The 27756-nt window shown below is 56.5% G+C and overlaps 1 protein-coding gene across 1 annotated transcript; it reads left to right on the forward strand.

Annotated features, from left to right (window-relative positions):
• Positions 1–898: 898 nt before the first annotated feature.
• Positions 899–26540, forward strand: UNC93A (unc-93 homolog A). Its single transcript, XM_031456702.2, has 9 exons — positions 899–1114; positions 2817–2946; positions 7466–7647; positions 8639–8868; positions 10421–10546; positions 12546–12760; positions 13667–13802; positions 14926–15057; positions 24743–26540. The coding sequence occupies exons 2-9, from the start codon at positions 2860–2862 to the stop codon at positions 25006–25008; spliced, it is 1374 nt and encodes a 457-aa protein (XP_031312562.1). The 5' UTR covers positions 899–1114; positions 2817–2859; the 3' UTR covers positions 25009–26540.
• The last annotated feature ends 1216 nt before the right edge of the window (positions 26541–27756 follow it).

The raw sequence follows: 27756 nt of genomic DNA on the forward strand, positions 1-27756 counted from the left end.
GACAGAGCTACCATTTGGACCAGCAATTCCACTTCTTCAAGAATATATCCAAAGGGAACAGAAACACAAACTCAAAAAGATCTCTGCACCCTCGTGTTCATAGCAGCGTTATTTACAGCAGCCAAGTGTTCATCCGCAGAGGAGTGAATAAAGAAATTGTGGTATATATATACAACAGAATATTATTCAGCCAAAAAAAGGGAAACCTACCCTTTGCGACAACATGGGATGGACCTTGAGTGCATTATACTAAGTGAGGTTAAGTTAAACAGAAAAAGAGAAATACTGTATGATCTCACCTATATGTGGAATCTGTTTAAAAAATTAAAGCACAAACTTATAGAAAAAAGGGATCAGACTTATGGTTACCAAAGGCAGAGGGGTGGAGGGACAGGGGACTGGAGGAAGGTGGTCAAATGTACAAACTCCCACTTATGAGACCAGGAAGGACAAGTGATGTAACCCGAGTCAACACGGCTGCATAACATGTAGGAAGGTTACTGAGGCGGCGAGTCCTGAGCGCCCTGGTCACAAGGAAACAGCTTTTCTCTTTCCTTTTCTTCTTACTGTATCTGTATGAGAAGGCGGCAGTTAGCGGAACTACTATGGTCACCATTTCACAATACATGTGAATCAGCCCACCACGGGGTATCTCTCAAGCCCACACAGCAGTGTATGTCAGCTACTTCTCAATAAAACTGGAGGGAAAAAAAAGAAACGTTTTGTCCTGGTAGAGGTGACGTCAATTGTAAAGTACCTGATCGTTAAAAAAAAAAAAGTTCCCTTGAGATAGATAAAAGGGAAAAAACGGGAGGGAGACTGGTAAAGCAAGCATGCTTAAAGCAACTATTTCCGTGATTAATTCCTGATAGGGCGAGGGCAGTGAGAGGGACGGCGGTGGGAGCGGCCGGCGAAGACCGGAAGCCGACCTCCAGCGTTTCTTGCACAAACGCAGGCTCCTCGGGGGCCTGTTGAAAGGCTGGACCAGCAGCTCCTGGGAGCGCCTCGCGGGAGCCGGTCAGAAAATCCAGACCGTTGTGATCACTGTGAACAGCGAATGGCACGAGAAAACCTCAGGAAGGTCTTCTGACATCAAGATATGAGTCATTTGCAGGTAAAGACAGGTCAGAATGGAAGTAAGGGAAAGCGTTGCTGAAACACAGAAAAGAGGTCAGATACTTGGTAACAGGACGGGAGTCAGAAGCCCATGTTGAGCCTGGTGTTACGTTTCTGTAAACGTTGCCCCATCTGATGTCTTCACTGAAAGTTAAAATGCCATCCTAGCCAGTTAACATTCACTGGTGATTTCTGTATGTCAGGGCCGGTGCCAAAGGCTTTTCCAATTACCAGCTTCTTGAACTTTGGCAAGCCTCCTATTTCAGGAGGAAACCGACGTTTGGAGAGTCACGTGATCCAGCTGCGACTGTCCAGCTCGGAAGTCACAGGATTAGGGTTAGACCTCCAGCTCTCCTTTGTCTCCGTGGTCATCACCCCTTTTCCCAGCCCATGCTGCTCACGTGTCCCCATAATCGTGACAGCCCATACTTGGTCTATACCTAAAACTGGCATTTTCCCCAAACTGCCATTTTTCATAGGAATAATTTAAGCTGAAGGGCAAGAACTTTCTCACGCTATTCAAATGATCTGGCTTGGCTCCCCGAACACTCTCGCCACCGCATCTAACATCTACCTGCCCTGTACGGTTTGCCTGACTGATCCAGACTAGGTAAAAATAACACCACAGAATTTTGGAAGCAATCTTCAAACATCAACTTTCACTAACAATTGAATTAAATGGAACAACTGAATAAAAACAATTGAATTCACACCTGGATGGACAAATGATTTTGCTTGCTGATTAGCTGTGAGATGCAGGGTAAGGGGTTTAAACCTCTAGACTGGCCCCGTCCAACACGATAGCCACTGGCCACGTGTAGCTATTTAGATTTAAATTTTAATTAATTAAAATTAAATGCAATCGTGCATTCAGTTCCTCGGTTGCACTGCCATGTTTCAAGCGCCCAGCAGCCACCTGTGACCAGCGGCTAGTGCTGCCGAAAGTTCTCTTGGACAGCACTGCTCCAAACCTGAAATCCAAAACCTCCGAAGTCTTCTGGAACTGTTTCTTGTCTGGCAATGGGTCTAAGTTCTAATGATAATCACCCCAGTCCTGTTACAGACAGCATGGAAAAGTGCTTTGCAAATTGTAATGTGTCATACAAGCTTTAAAAAAAATTGTCGCAGTGTTGTAAAATCAGATAGTCTTTGAGATGCTAATACTTTGGCCCTTGGATCTTACAATCATATTAACTCTTTTTCATAAGTTGACCTGTGTACCTTGAAGCTGACATTTATACTTTGTTCTTTAAGACTGAAGTACACTCTGCATTGTGCACCATTGACAATTTCTCTTAATGTGGAAGGTACCCTTACATATATACACATAATGATACACACAGGTACCACTATGTAATGTATAATGATATAATATAATATGCGTACTTATATCATACAATGTATGTAATATGAAAATCATCGCATTCCTGTGAGGGTCATATCTGTTAGAAATTAATAGGGAAAAAGTTCCAAGACATACAAGCTGATAAGAGTCTGAATTTTTCGCCCGACCAGAAAGTGATTACTGTGGCTGCCGAGCAGGTGAATGAGTAACAGCACCGAGGTGCTTCATGGTGTCAGTGGCAATCACGTTCTGTAACGCTCAGCAACAGCCTTCCTGACTGATACACCCCAGCTCAGAGAGAGAGCGCGGCTTCTGGTACAGACGGCTTTTCCAGCGCCCCATCGATTTCTTTTAGGGGACGACAAATCTGTTGATGCTTGAGACGTCCAATCAGCACGATGGACAGAAGCCTGAGGAACGTCCTCGTGGTCTCCCTCGGGTTTCTGCTTCTCTTTACTGCCTACGGAGGTCTGCAGAATCTGCAGGTAAGCGGTGTGCCATGGTGTGACCCTTCCTTCCCGACGTCTCTGGGCCTTCAGGAATGCCTGTGTTCACAGGCCACGAGGAATGTGGGGTTTCTGGTTACCCAAGTCACCTTCCAAAAAGTCCTCTAAGACAAACAGTGGTTTGAGCTGCCATCCCATGCCGTGTGGCTCCCGCTCTGGGTTCGGTAGGGCCGCACAGCCGTGAGCACTCGGCCTTTGGATGAGGAGGCCGAGTCTCGGGCTGGTGCCTTGATAAGAGTGCCTCGCTTTGCTTTGTGTGGGTAAGGGGGACACAGGACGAACCCCTGTGGACCTGTGGTCAGAAGCAGTGCTATGAATTCATCAGAGGCCACCAGGCCACGCAGATCCCCAGCCCGCTTTAAGCACAGCTGTGAACTTGGATGAATGGCCTCTGTATAGTCTGACTCTGTGGCTTTCGCTCCTCCCCGGGTGTCCCTGAAGGCTGTGACTGTGGTCACGTGTGCCCAGAGTGGAGTTGCAGGCTCCTCCCCAGGTGGCTCTGTTTGGAGTCTGATCTCTGTGGTTCAGACCCGCAGGAGCCCCTGGGGCAGGGGGCTGAGGCCACAGACGGAAGCGGGCACCTCACCCAGGAAACACTGGGAACGGCACCTGCGTGGGGGGGAGCAGAGCAGCTGAGGGGATGCTCCCCTGGCCCCCACATCCTCCCGGGCCAGTGCCCCTGGGCCGGGCATCCACTGTCACTGGTGTGGTCCCTTCCTCCTCAGAAGACTGGAGACGTCAGAGACCAGACCTCCAGCCCTGACGGGAACAACCCCGCTCACCCACTACCTCCCTCCCTCCCAGCCCTAATCTGGCCATGTTTCTTGTCCAGAAGATGTGAACATGTTTCAGCTGGGAGAATGGTCTCCATCTCAGGACCAGCTTCAGAAAAAGCAGTGTCATGACAGGGACAGAGTGACCTTAGGGATGACTGAACCCCGGGGCTGCTGGGGACGGACACCTGCTTGTCTCCATCACTGCCTTCTGCTCTCTGAGGATGGCTGGCTTCATTCTCAGGCCCCAGTGAGAAGGCAAAGATGCTCACAAGCATCCCCAGAGCCCCAGCCCAGGTGTGGGTCAGGTCGTGCACCTGCCCCAGGACCCAGACTCTCATCGGCACCGCTTCCCGCTGCGGTGGCTGCTGTTCTCACCATGTCCTGCTGCGGTCACCTACGTGTCAGTCATGCCTCAGCTTGCACGTCATGCTTCCTCCTCCCCCTTTGCTGTGCCCCGGAGCCCACGTCTGGGTGAGGCCCCTGTGTGCATGCCCAGGGCTGTGGCACGCCTCCCACAATGGCTGCGGGTCCCACAATGCCCGACCCCACCCTCCCCTCCATGACCGCATCCCCTGTCTCGGACGGCACTCGGCACCCAGCCGTCGCTCTTGGCTGGCCGGTGAATGAAGTCGTTGATGTGTGTTAACCTCCTCCCTTTCAGTGCTCACCATGGGCTTAAAGATCCGATCCGGTTGCCTAGTATGGAGTCCAGGGCTCCTCCCGGTATAGTTTGGCCAGCTGTCCGGCCTCACCTCCCCGGAGGAGCTTATGGCTCTGACCCCCAAGCTAAATGTTTCACAGGGTCTCTCTTCTCAGGACGCGCCCTCTGTAACACGTCCCCTGAACGTCCCCCCTCACCCACGCCTCTGACCTTTCCCTGGCCTCCTTCCCATCCTGCAGTTCCCACATCACCTTCTCTCCTTCCAGAAAGTCTTTCTGACGCCGCTGGGCTGGCCCCGTGCACTCCCGGAAGCTCGGGCCCTGGGCCTCCTCCCTGCAGGACTCAGTCCCACTGCAGTGGCCTGTTGGCTGGGGTCGCTGACACCTGGCCGCTCTGTCCATCATCCACTCCCCGACGGTGCCTGTTTTTCCGTTTTGTGTCCCTAGACCGCACGCAGGGCCTGCACTGGTCAGTGCTGGTGATGAGCGACCACTTGCACTGTTTGTGAAGCGGGTCCCTCGCGTGCGCTCATCCTCACGCGTGTGTTCCACAGGGCGGCTCTTCTCACGTGCAGACACAGGTGCTGGAACAGGGTCGTTCACGTAGAGAGAGACACTCGCTTTCGAAATTCGGCTCCCGCTTTGGATAGTGAGATCTGCCTTCCTGTCCGGTGGTGTGCAGTGGGGCTCTGTTGTAAGCAACACACAGACGCACCTTGCCGGTTGGCAGCAATGCTGAGGGCGGAAAAGAAATTCCAGGGCAGAGGACGCCTGCTTCTCATTAGCACACGAAGAGGCGCGCTCCCTGGTGCGGAGAATTTAACACATCAGAATAAGGAAACAAAAGGCTCCCCCGAGCTGGTTCTCTCCCTCCCCAGCCCTGGCAACTGGAACTAGGGGCAGAAATTTCCAGATAACCTCGCCTTGAAAGCAGGCTTCTCATTAGCATGCAAACCTCTGTCTTCCAACCAGATGTTGGAACTTTCATGGGACAAGAGGTTCTTGCTTTTGTGTTCAGTTACTCAACAAACATCTTTAAGCACCTGTTTGGGGCAAAGGCATTGGGGTAAATTCAGAGAAAGCAGTGGCTGATCCAGAGGCAGATTCCAAGCCAAGCTCGAAGCAGAGACCTCCGCGGACAATGATATTCGGTCGGGGGGTGGGGTGGGTTGGAGACCCTGGCCGTGCACTGGAAGCAAGGGCAGCGTTTGGGCGGACGTACCCAGGAAAGGGAGAGAAAGCCCTGAGGGGAGAACTCAGCTTGTGGGGTTTGGAGTCTCCAGGAGACGCGAGTGATGGGAAGGGGGTGTTGCTGAAAGATCAGCCCCGTCCCTGAGGAGCCGAATAACCAGAGACAAGGTCTTGGAGCTTAGAAGAAGAGGCAGCTTTCTTACTTTGCCGGGCAAAGGGGCCTCACAGCAGGCTGGTGCCTTCAAACCTGTGAGCCGTCTTGGGGGTGGGGCTTCATGCTTCTGTAGATGAAGAGGTTGGTTGGAGCATGAAGGGTGGTCGTGATCAGCAGGGGTCTCTGATGAAACTTCCCCCTCGATCTGGACGAGTGTGTCTAGTATCATGGGACCTGGTGGTCTGGGAGGTCGTCAGCCCGCAACCTTCTTTATCTGGTCAGACTCATCCGGCAACGCCAGCGCCACAGGGTGGGGGGCGGCTGGTCATTCTCCTGAGCTTATCGCCTGTGATTCCCTTCCTGCGAAATGACTCAGACGCCAAGCATGACTGTAAATTTTAATGATCAGAGGAAGGTCAAATCGAACAGTAGAATCAACAACTTCAGCTGTAACAACGGGCCTGGGGCTGGGAGCAGCATCCGGTCGGTCAGGGTTGCTGATCGTTCTAAAAGCAAGCAGTAAGCATAAAGCCAAGAATTTGTTAGCCCAAGTGCGGCCGTTGTATTATTTCTCCCTCAGAAGGGCCTCAGAGACTTGCCCCCGGCTGCGCGTGTGGGGCCTTTGGTTACGAGACAGTTGTTGGGGGCCCAGGTGGGAAGGACGGTGATGGTGCAGACCCAGCCCTGGCTCGGGGTCATCTGGACTCCTCAGCGGCGTCTGCGGTCTGCACGGGGCGCCTTCCCCGCGGGGACACAGCACCTGCCTCAGCCGTGGCGGGGAGAGCCGTCCAAGCTCTTATTCCAGTGTCTGCACAGAGTCGACACTCGGACAATGGGGGTGAGCTCAGCTTAGGGCTCCGGCTTCTGCCGGGGAAGAGGCCCTCTCAGAGGCGTTTTCCTCCTCTGGTGTCTGGCCGGTTACCTGGAGCTCAGCAGGTCCTCCCCCACCCCTGCCCCATGAGTGACCACGGGGCCGGGCACTGAGGGGAAGGGGACAGAGCGTGGGGAGTGGGACACGCAGCAGGGCCTTTGTGAAGGGAGCCCGCTGCCAAGGGGAACACTTGTATCCCTCCTCCCTCTCCTCCTCCCCCTTCCCCCTCCCCCCGCTTCCCCCTCCTCCCCCCTCCCTTGCCTCCCTGTCCCCCTCCCCCTTCTTTCCTCTTACAAGTGAAGGAAGAGGAAAAACCAGTTATGCTGGTTTTTCTTTCACAGCAAAAGGCAAACATCCCCCCTGTGAGTGCCTTTGCCAGCCTGGCTCTGGGAACTTACCTGACCTCTCGGTCGCTTCATAGCAGGCTATGCCAGGCGCTCAAGTGAAAAATGACAAAAATATGAAAAATGGGAGCGTTCGCTTACACAGTGTTGAGCAGGAGCTTCTTGTCGTGCCTCGGGCTCAGCCTGAGTCCCCCCACCGCCCGAGGGGCCTGGAGACACTACGGCTGCCTCGCCATCCCACGGATGGAGGCAGGTGCCGGGCAGCAGGTGGGGCTCCCTGCCCAGGCTGGCCCCTTGCCATGCTGCAGCCCTGCGCACCCCTCCCCGTCCAGGAGAGCGGCCCCATCCTGTGCAGAATTCACCGCATCTCCGCCCCTGCCCACCTGCCAGCTGGAGAAGAGGCCTCCAGCCCAGGACGCCAGCCCGGGAGGCCTGTGGCTGGTGGCCTCGGGGACCTGGAGGCGACACTGGACCGCTGACCAGGGTGGTTTTGTTCCCGCAGAGCAGTCTGTACAGCGAGGCGGGCCTGGGGGTGGCCGCGCTCAGCACGCTCTACTGCGGGATGCTGCTCTCGTCCATGTTCCTGCCGCCGGTCCTCATTCAGAAGCTGGGCTGCAAGTGGACCATCGTCACCTCCATGTGCTGCTACGTGGCCTTCTCCCTGGGCAACTTCTACGCCAGCTGGTACACCCGCCGCTCGCCACCCCGGGTCCGCGTGCAGCTTGGATTGAGCCGCCCCGGCCCCTCCGCCACTCCCGCTTTAAGATGAGATGTCTCCGTTCCCTCTGCTGGGCCCATCAACTCCTGATTCTCAACCCTGCCCTCAGCTTCCCTCCTGCCCCCCAGGCACTGTCGTGGCCCCAGAAACCAGGGGAAACTCTGACTAAGATGCTGGGGGTGAATTTCAGGGAGACTTAGCAGGATGTGACCAGTGGACCAAACCCCATACCCTCACCCTGTCACAGAGAGGACACAGCAGGGCTGGAGCCGGTGCCCCGGGCCAGACCTGAGCCCTGCCCGCTCCCCAGTTGAAAGGGACCCTGGGGGGCCAAGCTCTGAGGGTGTGGGCCACACCCCTTTTCCCAGGAGCACAGCTGGCAAGTGTCTTTTTGAGGGGCACCCCACTGCTCGCAGGACACACTGATATGACGGCTTCTTGTGCTCCTTTTTCTTGGGACCATAGATTATTTCCTACAGAATCCTCAAGGTGGGGGGTGGCAGGTCAATAGATACATACATACACACACACACACACACACACACACATGCATGCACACACATGCACATGTACACACATACATGCATACATACATGTGCATGCACACACATACACACATGCACATGTACACACACACACACACACACACACACACACACACACTAAATGGTCTTTAACGTGATGCCGTTGGAGATACCCAGCACCGGCCCAGCCTCACTTCTAACTCCAGCTCACTGTAGTTGCATCCAAATACAAAGAAACCACTGGCACCCACGTCCACTTTTACAAACGAGCCAGAACCAGGAAAGGTGCCGATTTCTCATTCAGCTGAGTCTAAGGGTGACCCCGTCAATCTGCCCAGTCCAACAGCACAGTTCGACCTCATGGGCCAGGAGGAGCCCCTTCTCTCCAGACCGAGGGGACCGAGCACCCCCCCATCTGCCTTTCATCCCCCAGGTACACGCTGGTCCCCACCTCCATCCTGCTGGGACTTGGAGCCGCCCCGCTGTGGTCCGCTCAAGGCACCTACCTCACCATCATGGGAAACGCACACGCGGAGAAGGCGGGAAAAGCCGGCAAAGACGTGGTGAACCAGTATTTCGGCATCTTCTTTCTCATATTCCAGTCGTCTGGAGTGTGGGGCAACCTGATCTCGTCTCTGGTGTTCGGACAGACGCCCACTCACGGTAACAGGAAGACTCAGTGGCCACCCCTGAGGGCCCCTGGACCTGAGCGGGTGGTCTCGTGAGGCCCGAGCCCTGGTTCTTGGCCCGCCTGTGCCTCAGCGTTACCGGCTTCCTGCTCCCCGGGCAGCCTGGGCAGGTCTAAGGGCCCGTCTGGCCCACAGGTGCCCCAGCAGTTCTGACCCTGGCGTCCCCTGGGTGGGGGGCCCTGGGGTGCCCTGGGGAAGTAAGGGCCACCTCTGTGGAACTTGGAGTGTGGCGTCCTCACTGTCCTAGACCATCCGTTTTCCCACTGAATCGGTCCATTCACCAGTGTTTCCAGGGGCACATGAAGGACCCCTCACCTCTTACCTGATTTGAGCATCTGGTGACCGACGTCTTAACTCTGCTCTCCCTGGCCTCAGACAGGGTGTAACGTGGGTGTCTCTTCTCTGCCCGCACTTTGATGTCTGAGGATTTAAACCAAGGGCAGACGGAAGGAACCTCTTCATTCCTTACAGGAAACATGTATTAACAGGGAAGAGGTTCTGGCTCTCCTAAGTGCAGCCATGATTACTGCCCTGCCCTGGCCTCGAGGACCTCACCCGGCTGTCCCCTCCAAAGCCCTGCCTTTGGGAAACTCTGTAATGAAAATCTTTCTTCCTTTTTTCTCATGTGATGTCATCACTTGCTAAATGCACCCAAAGAAGGGAAACCATAGGGTCGATGGATACCCACTGCTCCGCATTATTGGTGTCACTGTCAGCAAGAATCCTGCAGAAACTGGGCTCAAAGTCCAGTCCCTCTAAGAGGACTGGTGCGCAACGGAGGGACCAGGTTTATTTGAAAGGCATGCAGTCTAGTGAGCTTGGATCTCTGCCCGATCCCAGGACAGAGCTGAGGGCTGGGAGGCACACTGCACGTCACGAGGCTTCTCGGCCTTTCTACGCCTCTGCTCTCCACACTGCCTTCGCTACGCACTGAGTATCTCCCCAGCCAAGGGATTTTGTGGCGTCTTATGTGATGGAACCTTTGTGATGGGGACATAATATTCACTGAATATTCTTTCTTCCACGACATCCTTCTCTCTCCAGAGATTCTGATGTGAGTCTGACTGAGAGTCATTGATGTTTCAAATTTTATTCTTCTCACAGATAAGAAAACTAACATTCAGAGAAGGTATGAGATAACCTGCCCAAGGTCATGGAGCTGGTTACAGATGAATCTGAAAGAGAAGCCAGCGGGCCCGACATTCAGCTAGTGCCCTCTAGTTCTTATTAATTTTGAAATGTGGAAAATTTTCAATTATGTCAGGAAAGTAACATAAACAAGGAACCAACATTTTCCGCACGATGTCCAGAGTGCCTTCAGGTCAAGTGTACGGACACATGCCCAGGGGGAAAGTATTTTCAGACCCTTGGTGAAGTGAATGCGTGCCTCGTCACGCTGACCTGCGGCGATGTCTGGCTCTCTGCGTGTCCACGTGCCTTTATCGCGGGGCACCCCTTTGCTCAGGTCCAGTCTCCCGTCAAACCACCTGTGTTCTCATCCCACCTCTTTGCTTCCGACGTCACAGGGGCCGTTCCGGAGGAGCAGCTCCTGTCCTGCGGGGCCAGTGACTGCTTGATGGCCACGGCGTCCTCGAACAGCAGCAGCCGCCCGTCCCAGGAGCTGATCTACACCCTGCTGGGCATTTACACGGGTACGTGCTCGGCGTGGCGGGATCCGGGCAAGCAAGTCTAAGGCCCCCTGGGCTGCAAAGACCACCACCCCCCCAGCACGAGTCATGTCTCTTCGTCTGCAAAAGCCCCGCAAAACATGTTCCGGTCGGTTGTACTCAGACCTTTTCCACAGGGACTCCGACACAGCCGACCCCGATGTGTGATGCTCTCCTGCAGGAGGGAGTCGCTTCACACCTGCACAGTCCAGGCGGGTGGCCATGACGTGTGCTTCTTTAAATGTTAATTAAATTAAAAATACTCTTCCTGGGAGGTGGAGGGTATAGCTCAGTGGCTGAGCATGTGATTAGCACGCACGAGGTCCCAGGTTCAATCACCAGTCCCGCCATTAAATAAATAAATAAATCAACCTAATTATCTGCCCCTCCCCCAAAAAACTCATCAAAAATTACATTACAAAGATGAAAATTCTGTTCCCAAGTCCCAGCAGCCACATTCCGAGTGCTGAGCGCCACCTCGTCGGACAGCACCGTGGCAGCCCATCGCTTTGGTGGACCCGCTGCTTGGGTCCCAGCTGTGCCCAGGTGACCCTGGAAGTCCCAGACCCCTGTACGTTATCGCCTTTTCCTGAGGGATCTATTGAACCGTTTCTGCTGAAAGGCTGGCGCTGGGCGCGGGTCTCTCCTGCACCCGCTCCGGCACCGGTGAGGCTCCAGGCCCCCCGGCTGGTCCCAGCTTGGCTGAAAGCACACAAGCCCGGGGGGCCGTGGGAAGACGGCTGCCTGGGGGAGTGAGCCCTCACAGCGCATCTTGCCGTGAGAAACTCATTTTAATGGCAAGTATTTCTGTGAATAGTTTTCTAAACGACTTCCCTCCTACAGCCACAGGTGTATCATTGCTTGGAGGGCTGCCTTTGGAATAGTACATATTCCAAATATCTGCTAGTCCCAGACGCCCAGTTTAACCCTCCCCACCCCTCCCCCAGAGCCCCGTAGCCATAACTTTGTTTTCTGTTTTAAACAAATATGTCTTTATGTCCCTCCTTATCAAAAAGAAATGGGTAAGCCAGAAGGAGAAAGAAAAATACCATATGCTATCACTCATATGTGGAATCTAAAAAAAGAAAAAAAGAGACACTACGAACTCCTCTGCAAAACGAACAGACTTGCAGACATAGGAAACAATCTTATGGTTCCCGGGGTAAAAGGGGTGGGAAGGGATAAATTTGGGAGTTTGAGATTTACAAATATTAACTACTATATATAATAGATAAAAGACAAATTTCTTCTGTAGAGCTCAGGGAACTATATTCAGTTTCTTATAATAACCTTCAATGAGGAAGAATATGAAAATGAACATACGTGTGTACATGCTTGACTGGGACACTGTGCCGTGCACCAGAAATCGACACAGTGTAACTGCCTGTACCTCAGTTATGAAAGATAGAGTTTAAACTGAAAAGAACAAACGGCAGTGCAGCAGATGGCCAGCCCCGCACCTGGTTTTCCCTCCAGTCGTTTGTTTTGGAGGCGTTTTCCCGTCTCAGTATGAAAAGCCTCTTTTTCACGATCGCACTGCAGCTGGGAGACGCCTGGACACACGCAGCTTGTTCCCAGGGCAGGACGTTTAGGGACATTTGGGGGATAGACAGGGGAAGCAGCAGAGGTGACCTTCGGGACTCGGGACCCTGAGGACGGAGACTGGCTGTTGGCGGAGGCTACTCTGAGGGTCCTGACAAGAGAACCAGTGGGTGTGAAAGGCACTGAGGACCTCTGGGGTCTCTCCCCGGGGGTCTGTGTTTCCCGGGACCTGCTGTGGCGGGTTACATGGGGTCACAGGTTCATCACAGAAACAACACGTGTGTGTGGGATCCGAGTACCCACCGGAGGGCAGGGCTCTGGTCAGGCTCGGCCTGCCTCGTGTCGGATTTGAACCCTACCCTCCGTCCCCAGAGGAGGAGGGGTCCGTGCGTGTGCGGGCCCCGCTCCTGTAACGGCAGCCTTTCCCCTCGCGCCCTTCCAGGGAGCGGCGTCCTGGCCGTCCTGCTGACAGCCTTGCTGCTCGAGCCCGTGAAAGGCGCTCGGCGGACACGGGAGGGGAAGGAGAGAGCACCGCGCGTGTGGTCCGCTCTGCTGTCGACTTTCAAGCTCTTTCGGGACAAGCGGCTGCGTCTCCTGGTCCTGCTGCCGCTGTACAGCGGGTTCGAGCAAGCCTTCCTGGCCGGCGACTACACGAGGGTAGGGGGTGAAGGGGATGCTGACCGTGCCGCGCTCAGGCCAACGGCCCTGCGGCCGGGCGGAGGGCGGGCGGGGCTCCGGGTGATGCGCTGGGTCCTTCCCCGCCTGGGGGAGCTGCCTCTGTGGTTAAGACACCAGCTGCCTGGCTGTGTCCAGCTCCCCTGGGCTGAGATGCTCTCAGGGGAGCCCCTCTCACCCGAGCTGTGTCTTCAGGGAAAGGACCCAAGCTCCTTGGGACATACGTGATCATTTACTTTGTAATGCGTACCTGCATCTCACCTGAGGTTTATTTTAGAATGAAAAATAGGGAAAACCACGAAATCCACGAATCCACTGAAATTCCTGATCACTCGAGGTTTTAAATTACGCATCTCCACCTGGAAATGGATGTGGGTCTCGGCATGGTGGCCCTGTCCACTCAGATGCCCTCTGTGCCTGGAAGCCCGCCTGCCCCACTTTGTGCCTAAGGGGGGCGCCTCTCTGGGGGGAGATCTGGAGCGGTGCCCCAACCCTGGACACCGAGAGTGACCCATACTGGTTGGCAGGCTCTGAACTCACGGTCACCCTCAGCTGTCTTACAGACAGAATGGGAAACCTCCACCCCAACAAGAATAGCTCAGATTATCCCCTGTATGAACAATAAGTACTGGGTGTCTGTCCAAACCATTCTTCATTAGTTCTGACTCAAAAGAGGAGTTTTTCCTACAAGCACCAGCTCTGTTCTCCTCACGGGGACCCTGAACAAAGCTTTCAGGCCAATTTATCAAGTCAGTGGTCACATGGAAGAAAGCACTGTAGCAGACATGGCACGCCCTGATCAGAGTGAACCCCCACACTGCAGCTCCAGAGCGCGGCCCCCGAGCAGGGCCGCGGCCAGCGCAGGTGACCTGTCTGTGCTTCCCGCAGTCCTACACCACCTGCGCCCTGGGCATCCAGTATGTCGGCTACGTGATGATCTGCTTTGCGGCCGTCAACGCGCTCTGCTCCCTTCTGTACGGGAAGCTCGCCGCGCACACGGGCAGGACGGCTCTCTTCGCGCTGGGTAGGTGACCGTGGACGCGTGCTGCATGGGGTCCCGGACTGGCCTGGCTCCGCCGTGAGGTGCGGCCAGGGTTGGGGCAAGTAGGGGGCTTGGTGGAGGCACAGGAAGGGAGGCCCGACCAGCCACGGGGCTGTGGGGTGAGGCGGGAGTCAGGGAAGCTTCCAGAAGGAGACCTGTGTTCTCGTGCAGGAGGAAGGTGACCTTCTAAACACGCATCGCCCTCCATCTCTCTGTTTTTAAAATATGTTTCTATTGAAGTGTAGTCAGTTTACAGTGTTGTGTCCATTGCCAGTGCACGGCACAGTGCTTCAGTCACGTAGGAACACACGTACATTTGTTCTCATACTCTTTTTCACCATAGGTCACTGCAAGATATTGAATGTGGTTCCCTGGCTCCACAGTATACACTTGTTGTTAATCTATTTTATGATTTTTTTTTATCATGTCTCTTGAGAAGGGAAGGAGGGAGCGTCAGAGACAATGTGAATAATGAGAAATAAGGGTGCTAACAAAACGGTTGCCCGGCGGTCCCCCCAAGGTCCAAAGGGTCTGTGGTGATGCAGGAAGAGGGGGGGAAATAGTAACCACTGGTCAGTGCCCGCCTGGAGCCAAGGAATCGTGTATGTTGAGGAACAGAGAAGTGTGGTTACCTGCCCGAGGTCACACAGCCTGGGGAACCCAGGGTGCACCTGCATCCCCGACTCTGCGGAGCCTGCTCCTTCTCCGTAAGCTGCTCTGTTACTCCATTTGAGAGACACCTCAGTGTCCACAGAGGCATGGGGCCAAGACTTAGGACCCGTTAGGATAAAGTCAGGAGGGACCAGCAGGCGCTGCCACCAGCATCTCCTGCCACGTCCTGTTTGGACGGACCCTGCCCCTTGCCCACGCCCCCTGCTTGGTGGGAAGCGGGGGTCCCAGACTCATCCCTAATGAAGTCGCCCTTCTCTCCACCCTCTGTCTGAACCCGCTCCCCTGCCCTGGCCCTGCACATGCTGTGTCAAAACCCCCCAGGAGTATTTTAAGGAAACGTGACTTAAGCCAGAAAGCCAAGGGTCAAGAAGACGTGTCCTTTAGCACCGAGCACCTCAGGTGAGCTCATGTCCCTCCGTCTGCGTGCTCGCAGGTGCCATTACCCACCTCTCCTGCATCATCGCCCTCCTGCTGTGGAGACCGCACCCCAGTCAGCTGGCTGTGTTCTTCGTATTTTCCGGCCTCTGGGGCGTGGCCGACGCCGTCTGGCAGACACAGAACAATGGTGAGCGCCCGGCCCGGGGCCGTTCCCACTCTGGGGCCAGCCGTGGGGGAACACATGGTGGGTGGGTGGACGGCCCGCCAGCTTGGGGTCCCGGGGAGACAGACGTCCTCAGTGGCGCTCAGGAGGTGGAACGGGGGCCAGACAGGCAGGAGGGCTCCTGTCCCACACCAGGGATTCTAAGTGTCTCCTCTGGCCCGTGATGCCAGAGAGAAAGCCCCGGAGAGCACAACTTCCTTTCCTAAGAGTGACGGCTCCCCGGCCCTTCCCATGGGAGGAGCTTCACTGAGTAGAATGATGCCCCCACCCGCACCGTGTGCTTGTCCCTGGGCGTCTGAGGACAAGGGCCCTCCAGCGATCTCGGTGATGATGGGGAGATGAATGTGTCACTTCTGGAGCAGAGGGGCTCCCAGGTGACCATGACACGTCCCGGCAGTGACTCCAGGGCTGGGGTGGGTGTCGTTTCCTGCGAGAGCCGCGTGCGGGGCAGCAGGGGTCACGCAGGCGCCATCCTGGAGGCCACGGCTGCGTCTCCCGACTGGCTGTCCTCCAGGCAGAGGGGGGCCCAGAGGAGGCTGGGGGGCCGGGTGTGGGGGGTCCATCTGTTTGGGATGCCGTAATAGGACCCCACAGACTGGGGGGCGTGTAAACAGCAGACGTGTGCTGCTCCCAGTTCTGGGACTGAACGTCCAAGATTCAGTGTCTGGAGGGTTCTGCCTCCTGCTTCACAGACACCATCATCTTGCCGGGTTCTCCCGTGAAGGTGGGGGTGAGGGACTCTGCGGGGTCCTTTATAAAGACACTAATCTCACCCAGGAGGGCCCCCCCAGGTCCTCATCGCCCCCAGAGGCCACCCCCCGACACTGTCACCATGGGGTTTCCACAAGCTCCCTGGCCCCACAGCTGAGGACAGGCTGGGGGCGGTGCTGGGGGCGGGGGCTGCTGGTCCGACGTGGGGCCAACGTGCCTGGGGAAGGGCCCAGTTTCACTCAGCATGGGTGGAAGCAACAGAAAGGATCCACACCAAGGTGGGCAGGGTGAGATGCTGTCATAACTCGGGGAAAGGCAGGCAGACAGACGGTCAGGGCAGACAGAGGGGTGGGAAGAGGGCCTGAGGCAGAGTCTGCGTGGCGGAAGCTACTGGCCAGCAGCAGGCCCCCTGCGGTGCCCATGCCCAGCGTCCCCAGGTGGGGCTGGGCATCCTGGTCCCAGGGGGGGCATCAGATGGCAGGGCCAGAGGCATCCACGGAGGGTCTTGCCTCGGACTTGGAACGGGACGGAGGAGGGACGCCGGACGGGGCACAGCTCTGAAAGGGGATGTTTATCCCAATGATTGTTCTTAGGCTCCAAGTGAGGGGTTGTAAGGAGAGGAGGGGAGGAAGGATCCAGAAAAGGTAGGATGAGGAGGGCGAGCTGAATGGTGATTTGGGGGACGCGGGGCCAGGAGGGCTGAGAGGGCGCCCCCGGCTGGGAGCGGGGTACTTTCTTTGGAAACCAGGGGAAGGCAGTCCAAGCGAAGAACGTGGGAGACATTGTCGCCACGGGGAAGGAGCGAAGCTCACACCTGACAGATGTGGCTTCCTTGGGGAGCACAGCCAGTGGGGACCCCAGCAGGCAGCTCTGATCACGGCCGGGCACTAGGTCCTGCGAGGGGCCCCCTCACCCACGTGGCCCAGGCCACCCCCCACACTGCCCGCAGCACCACACACAGTGCAGGGCCTGGGCTCTGGGCCCAGTCGTCCAGCCCTGGTGTTAGGCAGCCTCCCGAGCAAAGAGAACCAGGAGGAGCGAGGCGGGCAGAGCTGCTGAGGGCGAGGGGCCTGGCCAGCGCAGTGGGCCAGCTGAGAGCAGGGAGCGTGTGCGGCGTGGGTCTGGCGTCCTCGGGGACGGAGCTGGGGGCCCAGGGAGGGATGGGCACCAGAGGGGTTTCCAGAGTACGTGATGTGCAATGAAGCAGCAGAGGTCAGTGGATGGGAGGGACATGAGGATGGCGAGAGGGATACTGGGTGGGGAGGGCGGTGGCATCAGGGCTGAGAACCTGGCCGGGGAGCCTGAGAGGCTGGAGCCCGGAGCCTGGCTTCGGGCTGGAGGCACAGAGTCCAGGCGGGGCGTGGAGGGAGCAGCCGTGGGGCGGGAGCTCTTCCCGAGCCCCGAGGCCCGCCGTCGGGTCGGGTAGGGGTCGCCCGCGGGGTGCAGGGGAGCAGGGGTGGGACGTGCGGGGGAGGGAGTAGTCGCAGCCCCGGGGGACACACAGGGCCGAGGCCCAGGGAGGACCCCGGGCACGGAGCGTGGAGGCCTGGTGTGGACACCACATCCCCAGTGTCGAGCGCCCTTTGGTGGTGGGTTGGTTGCGTTTCCTGCCAGGGGACAAGCTGCTGTAGCGGAGAGGGTTAGGGGAGGCCCCAAGAGAGAAGAGGGAAGCAGAGGTGGGGGACCACACGTGGCAGTATGGGGCAGAGAGCCCGCGTTTTGTGTGGTGGCTGAAAACCACAGGGCTGAGGCCCGAGGACGGGGACCTTAGCCTTGAGTTTCCCACAGACCACCTATGGCCCTGGCACACGGTGGGTGTCGGAGGCCCAAGGGTTGAGCTGCCTATGCGTCTGGCAACCTGCAGAACGGTGAGATGCGCCCTGGCCCCAGAGGTGGACCTGGCTCCGAAGGGGCCTCTTCCCTCAGGAACACCACCCACCATTCAGTCTTCATCTAGGAAACACCTGGGACTAGAACCTGGGCCAGGTTAATCCACTAACAGGCCACAAGCCAGCGTTTCCAGGACAGGAGAGCTGGCCACTGTCCCCGGCCCCCCGTGGACTCAGTATTCCAGGACTGCCCGGCTTGCAGAACAGCAGAAAAACATCATGTTGTCGGATTCAGGAGGTGGGTTTCCCAAGCTTTCCTATGGCCCCCGTCATGCAGGAGGCTTTGGCGAAGTTCAGAACCAGGTGACAAAGGTGTGTTTGGCTCAGTGTCCTAATCTGGCGTGTGGACAGGGGTCACTGCGTGGGAGCAGCGACCTACCAGTCACGGGCGGGGCCTGCGGGACTGCTCAACGGAAGAAACACTGCGTCGCAGAGAGAGAAACAGAAAGCACGGTCCAGATTAGTCAGCAGTGACAGGCCACGCCACCTGTAGGAATCCCAGACACCTCGCCCTGGGAGCAGCAGGAGAGGCCTGCCTCCAGCGCCCCGGGGGGCGTGAAAGGCCCCCGTGTTTTACTGAGCTCTCCAAATGCACGTGCCGCCTTGCTTTCTGAAATACGAGCTGAATTTTAAAGAGTATTTACACATTAAAGGGAAGTCAGGTAAGGGCCTGGGGGACGTGGCCACCCAGTGCTCCATGCAGTAATTCTCCAGAGGTCTCCAATGCTCGCAGCAAAAATGTCTGGTTTTCTTTCCCCTGCAGACCCGGGAGTCACTGCTTTCAGTCTCTGTCCATCCTCGGGCAGCAGACACTGTCAGGCAGATCCTTAGTCAAAACTGGGCAGAGTTCCGTGAGGGCCAGTGAATAATTTGGATAAAGACTGCCTTGAGCGAGGAGTGCTAATTTAAGACGAATTCTTTCTGTCGTTTTGTACAGATAAAAAGTGATTTTTTCAAGGAAAAAAATCAGTTGTTGAAGAAAGCTATCCTTTCATGTATGATTTGAGAACTCCTTTTGGAGTCTGCGCCCGCAGCCGCCTTGGCCAGGGGGGCTGTTTTAATAAACGGGGTTCCGGGCAGGCTGGCTGCCTCAGAGCTCCCACCCCCTGGCATCCGCACCATCTCTGTGCTGCTGAAACTGGAAACGTTGTGTAGCTTTTGCCACCTTGTAAGATCTGCTCCCTCTCATTTTCGCTTTTTCAGTAGCTAGTCGGATCCCCAAACCTGTTCTCCCTGAATGTGTCTCTCTCTTAAGAAAATACGTGAACTGCATGCTTCCCTAATTGACGAGACGACACAGTTCAGTTCCTCCTCTTCAGTCACCACTTCTCAGTTTAAACACTGATGGTGACAGTTCTCCAGTGTGGAAGCGCATCAGTGGCGGGAGCATCCAAGCGCCTCCCCCCGGGCCAGAGTCGTGCAGCTCACTGCTCCGAGCTCCCGCTGGGCTCCAGGTATCCCTCCAGCCTCAGGAGCCCTCCAGCTAGGCTGTCTGTTTATCTGCCCTGACAGTGCATGGAAGATGGGGGCCGTTGCCACAGAAACCCGTACAGGCCAATGCCTGCATCTGAGGTTGGAATGTCTGGTCTAAAAATAGCCTTCTGCCCTGTCAGCCTCCAAAGGGACTGTTTTCGGGTTGATTAACTCAAAACCCTGGCTCCTCCTGCATGCCTTATCTTTTCCAACCAAACCAGACATGTCCCCATCTGGTCATCTGAGGACAGGGGTCAGCATCCATCATTTCCCCCGGTTCCTTCGCCAGGTCAGGCTTAATTTGAATATCTTATAAAACGATGATATGTTTGTCAAAACCAAGAACTCGACACTGGGACACGACCTAAGGAAACCTGAGACTCGATTCGGATTTCTCCAGATCCCCCCGCCCTCTGTGTGCTCCAGTACCTCCAGCTTCACCCCCTGTCCTCTGTGTGCTCAGGACCCCACGCGGGTGCCACGTTCCACGTCGGCATCACATCTCCTCGTCTGGTCGGTGCCGGATCCTCCTCCTCCCCTGCTGCTGGTGCCCTTGGCACCTGTAGGGAACGCTGGTCGGGTGTTCTGCAGGCCGCCCGTGAGCGTGGGCTCGTCTGACGTTTCCTCGTGATTAGGCTGGAGTTCTTGGTTTTGGGGAGGAAGACCCCAAAGTGAAGTGCTTTTCTCAGCACACCAGTCAGGGGCACGTGGCAGCACAGGGCTGGTCACTGCTGTGAACCTCGATCGCTGGCCAGCCCAGGATCTGTCAGGCTTCTCCAGGGCAGCGGGCTACTCACCTTTCCACGGCCAGTTCTTTGGGAGCTAGGAGCAATTCCACAATTAAGGGGGAGCAATTAATCCCCACCTCCTGGAAGACGAGTGTGTATTTATATAACATGTAAGTCTTTACTCAACCATTTGTCTGTATCGGCATGGGCTCATGTGTTTGTTATATTCCTTGGGTCACAATCCAGTGCAACATTATTTATTTTGTTGCTCGAATGGTTCCAGCTTTGGCCATTGGGATCTTTCACGCTGGCGCCTGTGTCCTTTTGACATGTTCCATCTATTTTTTTTTTTTTCAGTACTTCCTTATTTCCTAGCACTACGGAATATTCTAGGCTCATCTGGTAACCCTCCCGTGCCAGCCCTAGCTTAGCCATTTCTCCAAGGAGCCTGGGTGCATTTTATCAGAGAACGGTATTAGAAAGCGTGATTTGAGTTCTAGGTGTGCCCACGGCTGCTGAGATGACCCTGCTTCCAGGCACAGCCATTGCACAGTGAGGGGGTTCCCCGTGCACACTGGCCCCTGTGCACACACACGGGGGCATCCACGTCTGTATCTGCACACCCTCTGTAAACTAGGGGTGAGCCCAGGCTGCTCCAGCACCGCGGGCTCATTCCAGCTCCCCCCAGCCCCCAGCCCCCTCTGCTGCTCCGTAGCTTCCTTCTTGGACAGTGGGAAGCCCAGGCTCCCCTCTCAGTGGTTCGGCCCTACTGTCCACGCAGCTTCAGAAGTGCTGAACTGCTGTTTTCGGCCTACTTTTGTTTTCTCTTTAATGTCTTTACCCTCTGCCCACCATGTCCTTAATTCTTAGAATCGGACGCAATGAATGTGTTGCTTTCTTTATGTTTGTATTAAAATGGAAAACAGATCATGAGTCATTTCCCTGAAGCTGGATGCTTGGTTACAACGGGCCCTCCCCCACTCCGGCTGGGCCGCGCTCCCAGAGGGGCACAGGTGGCTCTCCCCAGACTCTGCGCTTTCTTAAAAGGCAGTGCTGGCTGCTGACGGCAGCCTCCGCTGGCTTGCTCCTTCTGCGGGCTCTGGTCCGGCTCCTTCTGGACAGAGACACCCACAGAGGGAGGGAGAGAGGGGAAGGGGCCCTTGCCTCCTGTCCAGCCACCCCACGTCTTCCTCAGTCTCTGCTGTTCAGCCAGAGGTACAGCTGGCTCCCGCCGACTCCTGGGTTCCAGGTCCTCCCCTCCCAAGGGGTCCCCTGCCTCCCAAGCTGCCCAGTTGTGCTGAACGCAAGGAGGTGAGCTCGCAGCCACTCTGGGCCTCTCTTTCCTGCTGGTGGACTCCCCACCGGGGGTCAAATTTCAGAATCAGACTCAGAGAACGTCAAGTTCTTCGCTTGATATTTCAGGCTTCGGGGGCCCAGAAAGTTTACATTTATGGGGAAAAAACAACTCAGGAAGTTTAAGAGCCCGTAACTGCTCAGGAGGTGGGACCAGACCTGAGCCAGAATGTGAGCAGAAGAAAGCATGTCCCATCCTCCTGAGGCTCGGGGATTTATGATCATCACAACCTAAACCGAATCTTGAAATCTCCTAAAGACATCACCCTGCAGACCAGAAGTGGTAGCTTAACTTAGAGTCGCCCATGTTACTGGATTTTCAGGAAAGTGGATGCATGTGACAGGACCGCAACCTGCCAGGGTGCGGGTGACCGTTTCTGCCACAGACTGGGACTGAAGCCTCCCCTTGCGGCCGTAGTGTCTCCACTTGGATTTCCTTCCCGAGCATCTTGTTTCCAGGTCCAGTTTAAGGTCACCCTCCAAAGACAGACAAGAGACCTTTCAGTAATCTCAGGAGCCAAGTCCCTGGATGTGGTTTTTAGATTCTGTTTGTTAAGTTTCATGTAGGAGGCACTTTGCAGACTGCACACGAGAAGGGCACCTTCTTCCAACTGTTCCGAGCAGCCTCTAGTTCCCCACACGCGTCGCTGGAAATGTGTATCTTACCTTGTACCGCGTATCTGCGTGGCTCCTACGCAGGTAAAGGCTGAGAAACCAGACACCAAGGAGCAGCTTCTGGGGTCGACGTTCCAGGCGGAGCTGCAGGAGACCTCGCTCCTGGCCTCAGACCTTCTCCTCGATGCTGGCAGGACCTCTCCTCCCTAAACCCTCTCACCTCCCCGCCTCATTGCGGGGGGGGGGGGGCGGGGGAGAAGGAAAGGGGCAAAGGAAAAGGAACAGGGAGAAAGCTGAGAAAGGAAGGTGCTGGAAGTCCCCTTGTGGGTCCCTCTCCCACCGCTGCCCCCGTCGGCAGGGCCGCTCCGAGCACACCACGACTGCGTGGCGACGGCAGCCCTGGAGCACAGGTTCCTGGCGCAGACCCCGCCTGGCCCCGCAGGGGCTCGAGCAGGGGCTGTCCTCTCCCCCCGCCCATGCAAGAGGTGCACACCTGCCACTTCGCTTCACTTGTTCTCTGACTCACAGGCCAAGGCCGTGCCTTAGCCCTGCCCTGCTGTCTGCGGTCCCAGGTCCTAGCTTACCCGGCCTCCCTCCCCGCGGCGGGCTCCGGCTTGTAACAGGAGGGGAGGAGAGGAAGAGAGGACTCTCCCCGCTGGCATGGCCCCACCGTCCCCTCGTGTCACTAGATATCCTGCGAGAGGCTATGCTAGGTCCCTGTGGGGCATGACCTGCAGGACATCGGTGCCCTGCTCAATTCACAAGTCACCACCTCCCAGTGTCCCCTCGGTCACGCAGTATCCAAGCTGACTCTTAGGCAGCACTGGAATGATCGCTCCAAGTGAGATGGGTTCCTGCTTTCGGGAGTCCACAGCCTAGCAGGGGACAGAGGGAGAAACAGACTGAGTAGGTGGAAGGCATGAAAGGACTGGACGGATGTTGCAGGGAAAGCGGGTCGAGCCCCCAAGGATGCTCGTGGGATATCAGCTGCGGAGAACCTCTTGGAAAGTCACAGGGGAGGCGGAGGTCCTCGCGAGAGGCCTGTCACAAGTGAAGGCATGAAGGTAGAAGCACGGTCAGTGGGCCGTGGTGGGGTGTGCGGGGGCAGCCAGGGGCAGAGGGGCTGCCCCACCACAAGGCCTGGGTCCCCCCCGGCGGGATGCCAGAGACTCGGCAGGGAGTGGTGTGACACATTGCGTCTTAGAAAGATGATTCTAGCAACAGTGCGGGGGCCGCTGGGAGTAGAGTATGCCCAGAGATGTGGAGTCAGGTGACCCCAGCGGTGACCAGACAGGTCGTGCTGGGGCCGGAGAGTCTTGTCACAGAAAGAACTCAGAAACAAGCACGGAGGTCAGGAAAGCAAACGAGGATTTACTAAGGGACAGACAGTACGCTCTCAAGGAAAGAGCAGGCAGACCCAGGTGGGTAGCTGCCCTGAGTCTCCTTGGCAAGCTCATTATCTGGGTGTAAAAATGAATGGGCAGAATATTCACTGGCAGGGAGGGGTGCGGGGTCGTCTTTCCTGACCTTCATGCCAGCTCCGCCTTCCCAGGTGGGGAGGAGGGAGTTTTGTCCTTGTTTAGTCTTGATCGGGAAGTTGGATGAGGTCATGATGAACAAAAGGCTACGTTCAGATGGGGAGGTATCATAAGCAAAAGGTCACGTGTGGACGGAGGTCACAGTGATTGAAAGGTTACAGCTGGATGGTGGGGATTCCTGTCCTGTCCCCTCTTTCTGCCTCCAGGACACTTGTCAACCCAGAAGGTATGGCTTTTTATTAGTCTGGAGGATCCTGTTTTTCTTGGTCTGTCCCAGGACCCCCGTTGTTTACAAGATGTAGACATGGTTTTCTGCCATTTGGCCCATGGCCCCCTTTCTCTGCTCATATCTAGCTACCCGCCTGCTCTAACAGTCGGATCGGACAGAAAAATCTAAACACTCAGGGTTCAAGTCTGACGAAGGGGCCTCGAGCCTCCTGATCACCCTTGTCTCTGTGTCTGCAGAGCTCAGAGCTGTGACTGCCACGTAGTAGGTGCTTCATAGAAGCAGACGAGGCAGTGGTGTCATGGGGAAGGAGGGCAAAGGGTGACCTGACTCCAGCTTGGGACCCACGGGAGAGAACAAGGCTGGAGGAGGAGGCAACGAGGCAGCCCAGGAGAGGGTGCAGGAGAGGGGCTCCAACTGATGGTGAACCGTCCCGTCCCCCAGGTGACGAGAGTGAGGGCCTCCTCTGCTCAGGGCACCCTCCTGGGCCTCGGAGGAAGGAGGGAGGGGATGGGGGGCACCAGGAGAAGGGTCTGCGCCTGGCCACCCCGGAGGCTGAGAGGTTCCCAGTGGAGGGACGGGAGGCGTGGTGACTGGGCAGCTCCGGCGACCAGAGCAGGACATCGGCCGGGTGCGCAGGCCTGTCGCTCTGCTGGCAACATCCCCCTTCCCAGCTGTCCGCCTTCCAGACACACTGCCGCCTCACTCACGTCCTGGGGATGGGGGTGCTCCCCGTGCTCACCCAGGAATGCACGTCCCTCCCCCATAGCACGGCCTCCAGGCGTCCTCACGTTCGGGCTCTGCGGGGTGGGTCCCTCACCGGCACCCACGCAGGTCAGGCCTGGCTTCCCTCACCCACGCGGCGCGGGCGTGGGCGGCACCCCCCCGGCGCTCACGTTCATGAGCCCTGGTTCTCTGTACGCGATGGTTCCCCTCTGCTGGCGAGCATGACCGACTGGCTGTGATCCACAACGTGAACTAGCCCCGTTGTTCAAAAAGGAAGGTCCTGACTGTGCTGAGCGCCGGGGCCGTGGAAAGCCGCACAACTTCCTGCCGCCATCGCAGGGGGCGTGTGCAGTTCCACGGCCAGGCCTCACCGCGGTTTCCCCCCCGCAGCTCTCTACGGGGTGCTGTTTGAGGACAACAAGGAGGCCGCCTTCGCCAACTACCGCCTGTGGGAGGCCCTGGGCTTCGTGGTCGCCTTTGGGTACAGCACGTTTCTGTGCGTCAGCGTCAAGCTCTACATCCTCCTGGGCGTCCTGAGTCTGGCCATGGTGGCGTACGGAGTCGTCGAATGTCTGGAGTCCAGGAAGCTGGCCTGGCCGCTTGCCGTCCGGCAGACAAAGCCAGAGGAGGAAGGAGAAGCACAGACCAAAATGTGAAGCAGCAAACCCCGCGGCAGGTGGGGCGGAGCCCACGGGCAGGAGGGCTTTGCTTGAAGGCGCCTCCGAGTTGACACTTGATTCTTTACAACGACGTCAATGGTATTTCATTTTTTATGTGTTTTTTTTTTTCCTACCAAATTTTGCAGTCCACCATCTCATCCATCTCCTGGTGGAAATCCAGAATATTTGTGAAGGAATCAGTTTCAGGCACAAAAGAAAGAAATTTAGGGCACAGTCCGCCAACTGGGACTGGCTTAGACTCTTAGCACCAACAACTGCTGCTTGTTTTGTTGTTGTTTTTAAGAGTTGAAGGCTGCTTCCAAAACGCAGCCCCAAACCAGTCATTTTACAAACCGCTGAACGACATTCGGGCCGGTCAGGGACCGCCGCCCGGGGTCCGTCAGGGCCAAAGCCAGAGCAGGGGACACGAGTTCCTGAATAAATGCAGTTATATCATGGCGCCGTCTTCCGTCCAGACGCTTTTATCCTGTACACCCAGAGCACACACGCAGAAGTCATCAGGTGAGTCACTTCGCATGCTGTAGACCATTGGAGGACAACGGGCAAAGGTTGTCCCCAACGGGATACACAGGTGAGGCTGATGATGCTAGAAGCCGGGCAGCGTCCTAAGAGCCATCTGCCCTTCTTACCCTCAGAACCTACGCGCATCCAGTCTTCCTTGACGCGGGGGAGCAGCTGGTCACTCGGTCACCGCCTCTCTCTGAGCCGGGCTCTCCGTCCGGGTCTCCGCACCCCTGGCTGCTCTGTGACAGCGTCCCCATGGGTTTCTCTTTTCTCCTTTCACCCCGGGAGGCTGCTCACCCCTTCTTCTCCACCTGTGCTCTCCTCCCTCGTGTCCCGAGGAGGCTCCCACCATCTGTGAATTTGAACAACTACTCCTGCAAGGAGCTCGGGCCAGCCCGGAGACGCTGCCTCCAACAGATGGCCGTGTTCAGCCGGGCTGGTTGTCGTGACGGTTGACAACAGGCAGGGACTGCTGCTGCTGGACTGTGATCCGAACAGGCCGGAGGGCGGCTGTCAGGGAAGTGGGTCGGTCACTTCCCACCTCACCCTCCAGGAGCCTGGAAGCTTCTACTCCAACAGCAGATGTCCCAACCTTGGGTGACCCCCCTCCCCCTCCCCCAGGCTGGATTAGTGTCCACTCTGAATGAAAAATATTGCAGCCACATCAGTGAACAAGGATCCTGAGGCCATCACGTCATCAGCGGCGACCGCCGCCCCCGACCCCCGACCGGGAATGGAGGGAACTCAGGACGCAGACCAGCAGGCAGCCGGCTCCGCAGCGCCCCCAGCGGTGCCCCCTGAGGGGACCTGGACGGCCAGGTGCACATCAAAGGAGTGATTTCAGTGAGCCCGGACCTTTGCGCCTTCCCACACACAGAAAAGCGCTAACTCCCTTAGCTTGAGAGGGCTGGTTCTCTTTAATAGTTGAAGGGCGTAAGAGGAGGGGCAGGCAAAGGCCGGTGCTGCTGCCGCCCTTGGATCAGCCTGCCTCCCGCTCTTGGAGGTGCACGTCCCTTTGCTAATAAATCCTTCAGTATCTTTCATTACACAGTGCTTTCGTCTCCCGTCTGAATTCTCCTCTTTCAGGTAAGACAAGGACCGAGGTTCTTCCCAGCTCCTTTTGAGACAACAAGATGAGGGGGAGGAGCTGGGAAAAGTGACCAGTAAGGTGAACGAGGATGGCCGGGAGTGACGTCACGTGAGGATGGAGGGTGGGCCACTGACTTAGCAGCAGTGAGGTTGCTGGGGTCCGTGGCCAGAGCAGCTCAGTGGAGTCTGGGGGTAAAGACGTGAACTCAGTGGGCCCGAGAAAGTAGAGGGGTGTAGACGGGGAGGATTATCAGCCCTTCCCGGAGGGGTTTCTCCAGGAAAGAGGCCATTGCTAAAGCCCGGCGCGGGGGTCAAGGATCATTACCCAGCTGAAATACTGGGGGTTGGGCAGGGCAAGGAAGGCATTAGGTGAGTCTAGCTCAGGCTCCTCAGGTGATACTGATGAGAAATGCAAGACAGGTCAGTAAGATTCTGGCGTGTCCCGGGCCCCACAGCTGCGCAGTTGAAGACATGGGATGCGAACCTGATTGCGTGACGCCTGGCTGGGGGTGTTAGCTACTAGAAGGCGAGAGAGGCATGATCCTAAATGCCCTTTTTCACCTGAGATAGATGCACTTAAGGTTTTGGAACTTTTTATTGAATTGTAACATAAGGACAGAAATTTACATTTATCCGTGTATGATTTGGTACAGTTCACAAATGGAACACACCCATGTCGCCAGCACCCAGACCGGGAAACAGACCACCACCCACCTGGACCCCTGGGGACCCGCTCACATCAGTTCCCCCAAGAACAGCAGCTTCCAAAACCACAGACTCGTTTTATGCACTTACACGTATTTCTCTCAAGGTGTTTATTATTAAAATACCCTGTTCATTAAGTCCTTCAAGCAGTAGTGAGGTGATGGTGCGAGTCAATAAAAGCCCATTCTCAGTGAACACTTACCATCCTTCCAGTGCACCGGGTTGCAGTGTCAGGTTTCAGTGAACGGCAAAGGCTTGGTCACTTGGCTGCTGGTGGGGCCAGGAAAGAGCTCCAAGTTCCCGTAATCGTGCTGCTCTCCACGCCTCCCTCTCTGGGGCTTGGGAAACGGGACTACTCTCCTATCAGCTGCTGGAAGCGTGGGTCTCTGTGCTCCCCTGGGTGGGGCTGGGGTGTAACAAAACAGT

This window comes from Camelus dromedarius, chromosome 6 (genome assembly GCF_036321535.1).
Source record: "Camelus dromedarius isolate mCamDro1 chromosome 6, mCamDro1.pat, whole genome shotgun sequence".
Taxonomy (NCBI): domain Eukaryota; kingdom Metazoa; phylum Chordata; class Mammalia; order Artiodactyla; family Camelidae; genus Camelus; species Camelus dromedarius.